Below are 16,174 nucleotides of genomic sequence, written 5' to 3' on the forward strand. Positions count from 1 at the left end.
GTCATAATAACTGGGGAGCATTGGTGGTCTGTAGTGAGTAGTAAGGATGCTAGATGTTCAGTCCTGGCCAGTATGGTCTACACAAGGTATGATTGCCATTTATCCCCCGTGACTTTCAACTGTCTTTTTATGACTAAGAGGAATATGAGGTAAATAGAAAATACAATTGCATACCATGTTTCCTTTGACCATTAGCTTTCTGAGGATTCCCAGAGAAACCAAGTCAGAGTTACAGCTTTATGGCATAGTCTATGATTCTAAGCCATTGTGATTATAACAGCTGATAAGAAGTATGTGCAAACCACAACCTAGATAGGCTCACAGTGGAATGACAGGACAGAAAAAAGGGCATTCTGTTCCTCTGGGAGGGATTTATCATTGAACCTCTGAAATGGCCTAGTGTAAGGAATCAAAGATGACAAGAGAGTGGTTTTGAAAAAAATTTAGGATGATATAGCTATCAATAACAAAATATCCAATTAACAGTGGTCCCAATAACAGAAACACTATTATATCACTCATCAAGGAGTCCACTTCTTCTTCCCTATGTCACTCCTCATGATTAAAGACGGCTGCAGTAATTACAATATATCATATCCTTCTATCCACACATCCTGTGGGAAAGAAAGGAATAAGGACACAAATATTTTCCCCTGTATGTCTCTCTGCTTTTTTCAGGGTAAAAAATAATTTCCAAAAGGCCCCATAGAAACCATCTCTATATATCCTATTGGATAGAATTGGTCACATATTTTAAGGGGATAGGAAATATCACTGGCTTGGAATTCTCATAATTCATTCCCTGGGTCTGGGATACTGCTGTTTGCACAAAATTGAGTTCTTTTGGGCTTTTGTTTTGTTTTAAGATTTTATTTATTCATAAGAGACACAGAGAGAGGCAGAGACACAGGCAGAGGGAGAAGCAGGCTCCTTTCAGGGAGCCAGATGTGGGACGTGATTGAGGAACTCTGGGATCACAACCTGAGCCGAAGGCAGATGCTCAATCACTGAGCCACCCAGGCATCCCCCTTTTGGGTTTTGAGAAGGAAATGGGATAAGTGATTATTGGACCTATGGGTATACCACAATTTTTGCCACCAAGATTTCAGAGATTAAAACTATTAATTTCTGCATTCATGGAAGAAAGAAAAGGAAGTTGGCACTTCTTTCTCTCATTTTCTGCCTCATTGCTATGAATAAAAGAAAGCAAGCTGAGTAGAATTTTTCAGAAAATGGAATCATATTGGTTATCTATTTTTTTAAAGCATTTAAAAGAAGTTTCATTTATTTATTCATGAGAGACACACACACACACACACAGAGAGAGAGAGAGAGAGAGGTAGAGACACAGGCAGAGGGAGAAGCAGGCTCCATGCAGGGTACCTGACGTGGGACTCAATCCCAGGTCTCCAGGACTATGACCTGGGCCAAAGGCAGCACTAAACCACTGAGCCACCCGGGCTGCCCTGGTTATCTATTCTTAAGAAACCTAATACAACAACCAGGAGACCTGAGTGTGTCACCAATTCGTTACAGGGCCTTAGGCATATCACGAAGGCTCAGTTTCCCACTCATATAGTAAGAAAGATTGGATTAGATAAATTAGTAGTAGGTGAGTTCTCATTGTAAGTTTCTGTAAGGCTTTGAGACAGCAGATAAATTATACATGATGGTTTTCAAACTAAAAGTAATTTTATAACCACTTTGTAACTTACAGACAAACCTTGTGCCCTATTGATCCTAAAGTATTAATGTAATTTACAAAGAAATTTATTTTAAAATGAAGAGAGTAGTTGGGAGAGATTCAAGCTCACCATTCACATTTATAATTTTACTAGAATAATAACATTCAGATACTTTATTGTGAATTTATCAGGGAAGAATATTTTTAAGTCAGTCTTCCCAAAAGAGTATTACTAAACAGCCCAGAGAAGAGAGTTCAGAAGTAAAAATATCTTTAGGAGGTGCTGAATTAATCACATTTAAATATTTCTTTAACATTGAATTTCTCAGAGAATTTATAAAGCTAATGTGCATTTTGAATCACCAAAAGAGATATATTATCTTCCAAGTTTCATTTTGACTATATATATATATTTTTATGGAATACTTAATTTTCCTCATTTAGAAAAAAAATCACATCATCTTACATTTGTATAGAGTGGTTCAAATAAGAAAATGTTTTGAAAGTATCATGTTTTGCTATACAAAAGCCTTTCCTTCCCAAATCTCTTTAAACTACTTCTTAACAGTTCTGATACAATTGATTTTAAGATGTCAATTTAATAACACTATCTTTAAATAGAAAATAAACACGTTAAATACACAGAGATTTTGCCACACTTACCAACTTAAATAACTATTAAATGGTACAAGCACTGCCTTATTAGTATTGTAAAAACACAGTATTACAGGCTATGCACTCTTTTATTCCTACTATTTTGAATTATTTCTCAGTGATCATTTTTAGGTTACCTTTGTGAAATATGTCACAGAATAGAGGTTCTGGGAAACATACTTTGAGAAGTTTTCAACTATTTTTCCAAATATGTTATAATAAATTGTAGATACTCACTTATAGAGCAAGAAGATAACAATAGCAAAGAGTGGTAAAGTTTTTACTCCTTATGAAAATTAGTCATTCAAGGGGATTCCAGGCTGGGATAACTCTAAAACTGTTGGCAGGCCAAAATCTCAAATTCTAAACTAATCTTTGTAGAAGGCAAATTGCATTAAAAACAGGAGTGAATTTCCATTTCCTTGTCATGCTGCTAGTTAAAGAGTGGGTATTGCCTACTTAGAGGAATATCTTACTGCCCTGAGCATAGCAGAAATGTCAGTCACAAAGAACACAGAAAATATAGGGGCAACTGGCAGGGGGCAAGCTAGACTCCTTTGGTTTAGTAGAAGAAAGCAGCCTTAAAGAAAGCAGCCAACCAACCAAGTCAATGCTCCAAAATTGTATAAAATATCTTTCTCATAAGTGTCAGTTCTGGTGTAAACATATTATCATCTGCCAGTGAGCATGTAGTACAGAAGTGGTGGTAACCACTTAGAATTTCAAGTATCTAAGGACAAGGAAGGGTGGAAAGTTCAAGATATAACCATATCCCTATGACAGAGTTGATAATAATAATAATAATAATAATAATAGTAATGATATGAAATATTTGTTAAGCAGATATTCAGGCATGATAGACATGTAGATTGCCTGCTCAAATTCTTGAAAACTATGAACATGTCATAGGGAGTCTTTTTAGAGTGCTAACTTATGCATGCATCTTGGGCAGGTAGGAGAAGACATGGAAGGTTAACAAAATAAAAGGATATAAAACAATGGATTGGCACATGGATACACTCAATTTGTTCACAGGCTGGAATATTGTTATTTGCCATTTAACAGCGATTTTATATCTCTTTACTATGGTTACATCTTCCCAGTGAAGAATGGTTTAAGTTAAAAAAAATTAAAATATATTTCCTTGACTTTATAGTTTTGCCAAGCTACCCAGGTAGATAACATTGCCATCTAGTGGTCTATTCATACTACAGCCACCACTTTTGGGGTGGGAGCAGGGGTCCTAACATAGCTTTGAGGGGGTTCTCAGTAAATGCAATGGTAATAGTGGTGCCAAAGCCATACCAAGAGCATACAAACTCATCCAGAGAAAATGTGCTAACATTCATTTAGAGAATTCACTCTGGCCCCAAAGCTTTACCAGCTCCACAGAGAAAAAAGTACCACCACCACTGAAATAAGGGTTTGATCTGGCTCATTTATTTTCTTCTGTTGAACTTTAAGATCCATTTCTCATTCCTGTGTTCGCCTACCTGCTTGGAAATATTTTCCAAACATTTTTTCATCTTTACAAGGAGGATGTTGCCCTATATAACCATGACCAACCATGTAAAGAAGCAGGTATCAGGTTACCAATGATAGTCAAGAACGCCACAGGGATGAGTGAAAGGGACAAGGGACATTTCTGTACTATCTTCCCAATTTCCTGTGAATTAAAATGAAACGAAACAAAACAAAACCACACATACACACCCACACACCCACGAACATCCCCTCTACAGGGAGCCAATCTTTTTTTTTTTAATTTTTATTTATTTATGATAGTCACAGAGAGAGAAAGAGAGAGAGGCAGAGACATAGGCAGAGGGTGAAGCAGGCTCCATGCACCGGGAGCCCGATGTGGGATTCGATCCCGGATCTCCAGGATCGCGCCCTGGGCCAAAGGCAGGCGCCAAACTGCTGCGCCACCCAGGGATCCCTACAGGGAGCCAATCTAAGCCTTAGTGGAGATAAAGGATCTGTCTTAGAACGAACAAGAAAGAGCTAGGATTTGGTCTAAACATATGAAGATTTAAGGGACAGGGAGATAGGAAGAGGCTTATAAGAGTGGAGCACAGATGGCTTCACCTGAGGCTCCCAATATTCTAGAGATAAACATTCTTAGCAAGCATCCCATGGGGCCTCTTTTTAAGTTAAAATCAGATACTCCCTCTTCTCCTGATTGACCGTAAGGCTTATGTAATCCTTTGATTCTGCAACCAGGCCACCTATGGCAACAACCACCAACATGCCAAAAAGGCATGGAAGGATATGGAGAATCATGCCCAAGACTGGCCCATTATCAGACCACTGATGGGTTCTTGTCAAACCCCATCTCTGACCCTGTGCAATTAAGATCATGATGGATGTGAGAGTACCAACAAAATAGTCTTTTTTAGTCTATTTTTGACAAAACAAGGATAGAAACACAAAACATGGGCTTAGATCTGTTTGACTAAAGGAACAGTGAGAAAGCTGGAAGAGGCAATTTTCAGAAATCCAAATATGTGCTTCTCCAAAATTTGCATCAGAGGTTTAGTCATGCCCATGCAAATGGATCTTAGTTCAAATTCATGTCAGAATAATCTGGAACACACTTACTTCCTTTATGCAAATCTTCTAGGAAAGCAGCCGTTGGTTCTTACCTATAATAAAAAGAATCTCCACTGCAATGTCACTGACTGTTGTGCTCCGAGTCGTGGACAGGTCATCGTTGCCAATAAAGCAAACGTTGTAAGGTACGGTCACGGCAACATAAAACGTCGCCAACAGAATAAGCCAGTCCCAGCCAGCTTTAAAAGTGCTAAAATGCAAAAGTATGAATTTGGACTTTTTTGCATCAGAAACTTTATACTCCGGAAATGCTGGTTTATCTACAAAAACATTCTGTGGATAAAGACAAAAAGGAGAGAAGGGAGACACAACATTAGAAGCAAGGATCACACAGCCTTAAACACACTTCTGTGAGGAGGATCATTCATCCACACAAGGCCAATGTATTTACAAGTGACTTTTAGAAGTTGGTGATGCAAAAAGTAGAGATGTGTATACTAAAATTGAGCAGAGAGCTTTGTTATAAATAACAGAAATACACAGGATTATTCATGAATGTTAAGTGAATAATCTAGACTTTGTTCATTAAGAACAAAAAGATCATTTCCTAAAATGTTGCCTATGAACATCCACAGTTACAAGTATAATCCTATACACACTGGAAACACAAAGATACATTTATATTCCTATTGTCACGGGGACATTCCTTATACTTGTAGTTTTGAGATGACACTACCTAAAGGGTATAAATGACTGAAATTCTTCTTTTTTTTAATTTTTTTTATTTATTTACGATAGTCATACAGAGAGAGAGAGGCAGAGACACAGGCAGAGGGAGAAGCAGGCTCCATGCACCGGGAGCCCAACGTGGGACTCGATCCCGGGTCTCCAGGATCGTGCCCTGGGCCAAAGGCAGGCGCCAAACCGCTGCGCCACCCAGGGATCCCTGAAATTCTTCTAATAATAATCAAGTTACCATTTTTTTTTTCCCAGAAAGGATAAAGATATATGATCAACATTCTATGGTTAACAGGAATTTACATTTCTTCCAAAATATAACCAGGTTGTGCTAACTACTTGCATTTTGCGTTGTAATTGTCGGTGAAGTTTCAAGTTGGGAACCCATATCTCATACCCTTGATTGGCATGGATTCATCCTGACACTAGCTAGCCCTTGTTAAGATAGCAAAGTAAGAAATGGTTGCTTAACAATTATTCAAGTCATAGGATGAGAAAGGCAGTGTTCACTGCAGCCAATGAAATGCAGAAGAATAGCTGGAATTTCATAGCTGCAAAAGCACTTCACTTTGAAAGCAGTCCAAATTGATGAACAATTCTTATTGCTATAAGGCAAAGGAAGGCCCAAAAATAACATGTGTGGAAATTCGACAAGCCTATGACCAGATACTTGTAGACCTTGCTTTGACCTCAATTAATGACAAATACGAGATCAGTAATGGAAACCTAAATTCGAAAGTTAAGTTGAATGAAGTGAACAGTTAAAAGTTTTGGAATATGTGTTACTTGCAGGTCACAGTATGTTGTCTTGTTTCAGACATTAAGGAAAGGGCAAATTGATGTGGAATGTTCAGGGATTCCTAAGCTATTTGAGGACTCAAGAAAGGTCAGTAATACCTAACTTTTTAGTGGTAACTGTTAGTGACCAAATATTTTTGCTACCTTAATAGTAATGCACCCTTTATCTTACATTTCTCTTTGGTAGGCATTTCCAACACATTTCTACTTCCTGTTAATATTCCCACTCGACCCACACAGGCGCCTCATAATGCCAGGATTTCATGGTGAGGGACTGTTTCACTACTTCCAGATGGTTCTTTGATACCCATCTGCCATTGCATCTAAGTTCCATTCAATTCCCTGATACCTGACCAGCCTCTTTTACCTCATTCTCTGGTTTCCAGAAACAAGTTTAAAGGGTGGGTTTTGGCATAAAACTGGGAAGAGGAGAACAAAGTTTACCTGTTGGGCTTCTCATTTAAAGTTTAGGCAGGTACATAGGAGAAGAGAGAGTTAGGGTTGGTATTAATCACCTGAAGGTTGATAAGTACTTCTGTTTAAAGAAGGACATGATGGATTCTCATATATTTTTTTTTTCAAATATAAAACATTAACAGAGAATGGGGGAATACCTCAATTTCTCTCTGAGTAAGTTGTTTCCTATCATTTTAAAGAGATTAAAACTTCACCTTGTTTGAGGGAGATGCCAGCTCTAGGAATGAGGATTGGGAAAACTCAGGAAGTATTTTCTTTGGATTATGCCGATTACATGAAGCATTAGTGATGCTGAAGCAAAAAGTCAGCAATATATTATTTATCTCCACAGGTCAGAAAATAAATCACACTATTTTATTTTTATAGGGTACTTAAAACATATTCCTTAAAATTATTTTAAAAGATACTAAGAATTCATTATACCTCAGATTAGGCTTAAATTGTGAAGGGATTTTCATCCCAAATCCTGCACATTGTGACATATTCACCTGAGTAAAAAAATGGATGCTTCTCTTCTCCCACAACTAGATTTGTAAAGTTTTATCAAAAATATTTTGAATGGAAAAAAATTTCTTATAATTGGAAAGTATGCTTTTAGCAAGTTGGGGAAAAAGATTATTTATAACCCTGAAACATGGGGTTTGCCTAAGGAAAAATGTAACCAACTATTCTCAATTTTAGTTATATATTATTTATTAACTTCAAAGCATATTCTTTAGTACCAATAGTGTTTTAGCTGTGTAACCTCTATGAATTATAAATTAAAGCCAAAGCCTAACTAAGGTAACTGTTTCCTAAACCAGTTTTGTAACTTTTCTTTGAAACTAACTTTCCAATGAGCAAAGAGATGGGAGGATGTTTCTATAATCACTGCACCAAGTCCCAGGAAAGCCTTTGCTTGTTCACCTTGCCTTCCAGGACCACACTAGTATGCAGCTGGTAATATTGCCATTTAGAGCACTCTCCTTTGAAGCCCCAAGGCTCTTATGATCTTTACATTTCCTTGCATTAGAGACACTTGCATCATCACATTGTCCTTGATAGAGTAACAAATCAAAGAAAGCAGAAATTAAGTACCTTTTCTAAGATGTACCAGGCAGTTAGAACCAGGACTAAAAGGTGTTACATCCTGATTCTCAAGCCTTTCTAATGACCTGATGAGTTCATTTGCCTGTGGATGAATCATATATTCCTATTCCATAAGAAATGTATCAGAGAAGGCAAGGTAGAGGGCAAAAGCACAGTGGCTTTGAGTTAGACCATTCACAGCTGCATTCCACATCTTGCTTCTACTTTTGAAATCTTGAATGAGTCCTTTTCCATTATTAAAATGAACCTAACAAAAATCATATCTAGTACTGGCTTGCTGTAAAAATCAAATAATATGATGTAAATAAAACGGATTTGTAAATAGCAAAGAGTTGTAAAAAAAAATATTGAGAATTTGTGTGTGTGTAAATGTTGTTATAACCAAAATTCCCCCAAAACAGATTGCTCAGACGATAAACAATCCAGGTCATTTTTTTCCTCCTCTTCCTTCTCTCTTCCTGCTGTCTTTAGCCATTCTACTCTGTTCTCCTTGAAAAGAGATAGTGAACAGGGCCAGTCTTGATTCTACACATTGCTTTTAGAAGTAAGATACTATCTAAATTGTCAGAGTCACTTTATTTATTAGACATCCTTACTTACTAGGTATTATTTTAATGCTCCCCCTCATGTTTTTATTTCTTAAATGACTGGGAATTTAGCAAATCAGCTAAGCAGTGAACATTATGATTTTTTAAATTAGATTTTTAAGTACTGTTCTGTACTTTGTTGGGTCTAGAGGGAAAACAGCATGTTCAGCAAATACGTTTTGAAGCTTAGTAATACTTGCTATGTTTAAATGATTTTCAACTAAAGGGTAGAAGACAGTGTCAGCTTTCAGCATTTCAGAATCTCTGGCTAATATTTGTTTAGGTGCTTTGTTGGTTGACCTGCATAGAATCAAGCCCAGATGTGGTTACCTTTGTTTCTTCCTGGAACTTGTTTAATGTCACTAAGGGTGGCTTAGTAACTGAAGGGGGATGTAAATAGGAACCAGTGGAAGGAAGGATCCATAGATCAAGAGGTGTGTGCTCTTTCAAGTCTGTCCCTGGGCTCTCAGGAAGTCAATGTGACACCAAGGTACAGGTATCCCCAGAAAATCTTTATACTAAGGCCAAATTAAGCAGTGTGTGACTGTTAATGGTGATGGCTACCAGGTCAGCAGCACCAGCACGGATGATGGTCCTAGAGCCAGCCACAGGTGATGGTCCTTTCTGGTTTTGAGAAAGAAATCACATGAAGCAGAATTAGGTTTGTAGAACTTCTTGCCAGATCTCCTACTCTTCTGGGTTAAGGAATCTTTCTTTGTCCACTATCGAGAAGTGGATACACTGTATGACTGAGGCATGACTGTGCATGCATATATACACATGTGTATTATGTAATCTGGAGCTTCCTATGTAAAAAGTATAAGATGCCAAAAAATTCCTTGTGTCCCTAACCCCAGAACTTCTGGATCCTAGATGGATTCCAAAATAGCTCTGCTTGTTTGATGTGACTTTTTCTAATGTCATTGGCAAGTCCCATAGTCACACACCCCAAAAGATGTATGTTCTGAAGACTCCACAATGCACATTAGTGATGTAAGCAGCATTTGAAAAATTCTCTGAATATCGGTAACCAAGTAGAGTTCTGGGTTTCTTAGTGACATCTTTCAGTGCTAAGAACCAGTTATAAAATTAGTGTGAAATCCTGTAAGATTTCACATGTAAAACTCTGCAGAGGATACCTTTTTAAAGCACAGTTATTTACTATGGCTTTTGACAGATAAGTACCAGGTTTCAGAAAGTAGCCCTACCGTCATTTACTTCATTTACTAAAAGTACAACTTTTGGCAAAACTGTGTGATATAAGGCATAGAATTTCAATTCCAGTGTTCCTTTGTGTGAAATTTCCAACTCTGCTTTGTATACGATGAAAATTTTTAAAAGGAGTAATGACTTTGGTTCATGGTCCTCCTGGATAAAAGCATTGAGTAAAATTAAATAAAGTGCAAATAGATGAACTAAAATTAAATTTGAGAAATTTTAACCAACAAACTACAAATGTGTAATTTGACTTAGTGCCTCATCTTGTTCATAAAATGTAACCAATATGTCCCCATTCACAGCGTCTCTTGTACCATAGTGTACTGACTATGGCAATACTTTGATCTCTGTGCTGTGATAGCACAATGATTAAGCACTTCTATTAAGCACTGCCTCATGATGGCTGACCTTTCCTAGTTTATTCTTTATAGGAAAGCACAATCCAAAGTGCAAAAAAATCTAGGAAAGCCAATAAATGAGTAATTGGAGCTTTTCTTTAGTGAATCAAATATTGGCACCAGGGGAAGTTCTCGCATTCACAGTGTGCACACATACCACCTACGTTATTTATTTTCAATTTGTTCTTTTCTCTTCTTTGCAGGTGCCCAGAGATGTGATAAAGGACAGCTCGACTCCGTTTCCGGGCTGAGTCAAAGTGGGTGCCTGCTCTTGATCTTCCTTTGGCTTTGTCTGGGGGGGAAAATAAAACTCATTAAGCATCAATGAATGCGTCATTTCATCCCAAGAAAGTCAAGTTTTGACAGTTTCTTTTCAATGCACATAGGACACATTTTTCCACACTTAAAAATATCTGCTGCCTCCTAATGACATATATTTAATTTTAGTCCTTACAACTTATATATTTTGTCATCATCTTAACTGCATTAATTTTTTAAATTACAGTAAAACTTACAGGAGTATAAGTTCAGAAAAACATTGAATCAAAAGTCAAAAAACTTACTCCCATTTTCTTGCTATTCCATATTCATATCCCTAATTCAGCTCCCAATGTTTTTTCTTGCTATTTTCTAGAAATATATCTAATATATATACTATATTAACATTTATATATTTTTTCTTTGCATAAATGGAAGTTTGCAATAAAAACTCTTTACATATTTTTTCATATCAAAGTAACTTATAAATCATTCTAAATATGCACATTATTTGTATTTATGTCTATAAAGTCAATTCATATTATTTTGGCCAATATTAAAGTTACATTGCTTTTTTTAAATTTATTTGTAGGAGCTGTTTGTGTACTAATTGTCATATATCCTGCCAATAGGATATATGCTCTCCTTTTGTTACTTCACTTTGAATTTTATTTATCCAGTATACAAATTTTAAATTTTTACTTTGTCAGATTTAATGTTTTACCCATTGTGGTGTCTAGACATTATGTGCTACATAGCCAAATTGCCTTCACTAAAAAATTATATTAAAAAATTTATGCCTGCTCTCTTCCAACATCTTTATGTCTTTTTTATTTTTGACATTTAAATCTTTAATCAAATGGAACTCTATTTCAGTAAAATTAGGTAGATTTCCAGCTATTTTATTTTCTTCCCAAAGGGCTATTGTCCACGAGAAAAAAAATATTATTCAACATTAAGAAACATTTAGTCTTTATTTGGTCAGTCAGTCAACATACAATATCATCCTAAACAAATTGTATCTATATTACAGTGACTGTGAAATATAAAAATTAAAAACTATTATTTATCTAAGCTTCATCATCCAATCTCTATAGTATTACAAAGCCTCTTTGATTTCTCTGTTTCATAAAAATGATGTGGTTTGGTTTCTAGAGTGGGGAAGCCATATAACTATTATTGATAGCTATTGTGTACCAGGCCTTGTTCTATTTATTATTTCAGTTAATCCTCATAAATATCCGGTGAGATTAGTATTATTATCCTCCATTTGCAGACGAGAAAACTGAAAAGTCTAATACTATCACAGAGCTAGTAAGCAGTAGAGGCAATATGTGAAGCCAGACTGGTTGGAGTCCCTACTCCTCCCACGCGCAGCACCTAGCAGGAATACTGTTTGGTCTTGAGTGTAATCTTGACTAATGCATATCATTGTCCCTCCCCATCTAAGCTTGAACTCCAAGTCTTTCAAAGATTTTAACATACCCAATTCCCACTCCACTCTGGCATGCTTTTAATGACCAGAAAATGGGGTGTTTTATTCCCTACAAAAATGTAATCTGATGTTCTAGGAGTTTTTTTTAATTTTTCACATTTTGCTTCTTATTTTGAAAGAACGTTTAAGATAAAATATGATACATCATCATAAGCTTGGATCACTAAAAACAAATTTAAAAACAAAGAACAACACCAAAAGGGGCATATTTTTGGAAACTCATGGCTGAACAATCACATTCCATTGTATTGTTGAAGGTTAAGATCATGTTTTTGTGTGTTCAAGTTTTTTGGTCTACACAGAACTCTTGAACACTGTATTTGAAAATGTAACCATTAATCCAGCAGGGAGTAAATTTAAATATATTTAAATATGAAAACAGCCAGAGTTTAAAACAATGTCTTTAGGAATATGGTAGCAAAGGCCAGCAGGCTGCTTATACTAAATCAATTGGTATCAAAACGCCAGGTGGAATTACAATGCTAACTACCAAAGGAACCAGATTAGAGATTTATGACAGATAATAAACCCATTCCTTTCTCACTGGAGAAATCAAATTAAGAGCTGAGATTCTGGGATCCCTGGGTGGCGCAGCAGTTTAGCGCCTGCCTTTGGCCCAGGGCGTGATCCTGGAGACCCAGGATCGAATCCCACGTCGGGCTCCTGGTACATGGAGCCTGCTTCTCCCTCTGCCTGTGTCTCTGCCTCTCTCTGTGTGTGTGACTATCATAAATAAAAATTAATAAAAAAAAAAGAGCTGAGATTCTTCCAAAGAAAACAACAGCAATTTTATAGTCTTAAAAAAGGGCCCTTCAAAGGGAAACATAAAACAAAAACAAAAATCTGTCCTGGCTTTAACAGGAAAAAAAGTTTTCCTCGAAAAGTTTTAGTTACAATCTAATCCTTGTGCATAATTGAGGTTGAAAATCATTTTACCTCTGTGATCTAAAATCTCCCAAGCAGAGGCAGCTCTTTCTGCCCACAGGTGTTGTCTCTGTGCTTTAATAAAACCAACCTTTTTACACTGAAAATACATAAATAAATAAAAATAAAATAAAATCTCCAAAGCAGAGAAATGAATTTAAAGTTCTCCTGGGTTGGTGGCTCCTGGCTTAAAAAAAACACAAATAGACTAAGAAGCAACTTATTTAAAAAAAAAATATATATATATATATATATATATATATACACACACACAAAGTATTCATGACAGCAATAGGTATAATTTGTACATATATGCAAACATATAAATATATACATATATATGTAACATAGACATGTGTTTGTGCATATAACCAAAATAGGCCAAATATCCATAAACAAAAGAATATATAAACAAACTGTGGTAGAGTTATGACATAGAATATTAAAAGTCTATTAGCGGACATATGTGGGAATAAATGGAAAATGAATGAAATAGTGTCCACCTGTTAGCACAGAAATATCTCAAAAACATAATAATGAGTACAAAAGCAAGAAATAGAACACAGACAACAAGGCAACCTATTTATAATGTTCACACACATGTAAAACTAAGTAACCTATGTTTAGGGGAACATATGTATTATAAAACTACACATAATCAACACACATACATGTGCGCTAGAACTAGATCCAGTGGGTGCCTGAGCAGTGCAGTTGGTTAAACATGTGACTCTTGGTTTCAACTCAGGTCATGATCTCAGGGTCATGAGACTGAGCCCCGCATCAGGCTCCACACTCAGTGCAGAGTCTGCTTCAGATTCTCTCTCCCTCTGTCCCTCCCACTCATGCTCTAGCTGTTTTGCCTACTCTCAAATAAAAAAACAAAATCTTAAAAAAAAAAAAAAGAATTGGATCCAGGAAACCAATTTACATGTATATTATATATGTACTGCATTTTTTTTTAAGAAAAAAATATTTCACAACAAATAAAGGACAAGACTGAAGTGGTATCGGATCACTTAGCTGTGGGAAGATGACTCAATTCTTTGGAGTGGTGGCCAGACTGGGGGGTAGGGGACATGAATTGCTTAAGAAAAATTACTTAGGGTAACAATCTGAAAAGAGTTAGTTGTTAATAAGACAATACAAGGGGTAGCAGAGGGAGGAACATTGCTGACAGCAAATGAAAGGTGTGAGGGCCCTGGGCATGAAAGAGTTCAGCATCTCTGAAAAACTGAAAGAAGTCCAGGAGAGTTGGCATATAGAGAATGAGAAGAAAATAAGAAAAAGGGGAAACGAGGAGGTAGGCAGAACAGAAAGATCACCCATCACCCAGGGCTTCTCAGGCCCCATTAAGAATTTTGCCTTTTACTCTAAGTGCAATGGTAAGAGTATTAATTGGGGAACCGCTTAGGGTTAAATAACTCTTTGAATAAGAAAATAACTCTCTCTCTCTCCTTCTGTATTGTGGGTCTTTCCCTTTCCTATAACAAGCAGAGTTTAGCAATCTAAAGTGGTGGAGCAGCTCTGCCATCCTTCACAAGTGGCCCCCATCTCGGAGTCCAAGGCAGCTCCTGTGGGGGAGGAGAAGAGGAAGTAAGTAGAGGGCATGAAGCTTCCTATAGGAGCCAGAGGTCACTCCCATCACTTTTACTCATCCCACATTAGCCACACTCGGCTACAAAGAGGTGAGGAGACAGAGTCACTAGCTGGGCAGCTTTGTTCCCTGTTGAATCTCTGTTGTAAGCTGGAGAGGGTCATATTAATAATGGATGAATTCTGAATAATGAACAGTTCTGGCACATGAAACCATAGCAAGGTTTAAAGTGTTCAAATGACATGAGAAAATTTGAATTTTCAAAATTGCACATTAAACTACAGTGTGGAAACTGATTAGAAAGAGTCAACAGAGGTCGTTAGGAATCACTCAGGTGGCCATTTTAAGTCAGTTGAATACAGGCTCCAGCGGTAGAAGTGGAACAAAGCTGACACATTCAAAATATATTTAGAAAGAAAAGTTGCATGGCTTTGTCACTTAAGAGATTATGAAATTATCTTGCAAGACAGTGACAGGAAAAAATCTAGGCCCTTCAAAACATAATGGGACAACTATGAGGCTAAAAAGACTTTGAAAAAGACAAATACAAAGAGGAGGGAAAGGATAGTTGTGGTGTCAGAGAATCTGAGGGAGAAGAATGGTTCAAGAAAGAGCGGCCATAGTGTCTTCACACCTCACTTTGAGTGATTCTCCTTAGGTGGAAGAGACATCCCATCACTTTCTTTTATAGGAAGGAGGACATTGGTGGCATATACATGAAGGTGGACATACAGGTTTGATGGCAGGAAGATGAAATAGATCCTGTCTGAGAAATTCTTTCTTCCTCTTTCTTCCCTCCCTCTTGTCTTCTCCCTTTCTCTCTCCTCCCCTGGACTTTCTTTTCCTTTCCCTTTCTGTGTTTCTTTCTTTCTTGTTGACTTTGGAGGTGCAGTCAAATGCTAAGGGTGAGGGGTAATTAGCACGAGCTGGTAGTTTGAAGACAAGATGGAATGCTTGAAATATTTGTTGTAGAGGATGGGCTGTCAAGCTCAGTAAGGAAAGGGATACATTTGTTGGAGAATTTGCCCCACTTGAGGCTGCTAAAAATAAATTTGAGTGATTCAGAAGATTTAGAGGATTCCCATCCTCCCTAACTTAGGTATTATACCAGCAGTTCACAGCCACTTGTGTCTAGGACAAAATAAAAATATTGTTGGTCCTTTTGGGTTTGCAGCTTTGTCAGATAGATATAGAGAAAATACAGAGATGCAAGAGAATTTGGGGTCTATGTACAAGAGACATTAAAATGATAAACCATAAGTGCTAAAGCAGAAAAAAAAATGAAAACAGTAGTGAACTAACAAAAGGAAGAAAATAACTGGAAGTCACCATCAGATCACGAAAGGTAAATGACTTATGTTTAGGGGAATGTATGTGCTATAAAACTACACATAATCAACACAGGAGAGGAGGTACTATGTTCATAACCAATATGATGAAAGAAGCAATTTCAGCTATTGAGCAATACCAAGTAATGATAATTTTCAGGAAAAAAAATTAAAACTTACATTTACACTCCAGTGAGTTAGGACTTCTTAACAAAACATTATGTATTAGCAATATTCCCTTAGCCACTCTCATGTTCTAGGCATCAGGCTAGGAACACTGTCTTGGTTCTCATTTCATCCCCCCTTTTAAAGCATCACTTTTTCCATTCATTGCAAAGCAAATGAAAGGTCATAGAAATCCTGTAACATGCCCAAA

At 36.8% G+C, this 16,174-nt stretch overlaps 1 protein-coding gene across 1 annotated transcript in view; it reads right to left on the reverse strand.

Moving 5' to 3' along the window:
- The window catches only part of KCNH8 (potassium voltage-gated channel subfamily H member 8), a 367,241-nt gene that overhangs the window by 137,296 nt on the left and 213,771 nt on the right, over positions 1 to 16,174 (reverse strand). The window contains exons 4-5 of the mRNA XM_055321520.1: positions 10,361 to 10,488; positions 4,984 to 5,224 (exon numbers count right to left, since the gene is read on the reverse strand). Coding sequence (XP_055177495.1) covers positions 4,984 to 5,224; positions 10,361 to 10,488 — 369 coding nt within the window. The remainder of the gene's footprint in view (positions 1 to 4,983; positions 5,225 to 10,360; positions 10,489 to 16,174) is intronic.

Source organism: Nyctereutes procyonoides, unplaced genomic scaffold (genome assembly GCF_905146905.1).
Source record: "Nyctereutes procyonoides isolate TBG_1078 unplaced genomic scaffold, NYPRO_anot_genome, whole genome shotgun sequence".
Classification (NCBI taxonomy): domain Eukaryota; kingdom Metazoa; phylum Chordata; class Mammalia; order Carnivora; family Canidae; genus Nyctereutes; species Nyctereutes procyonoides.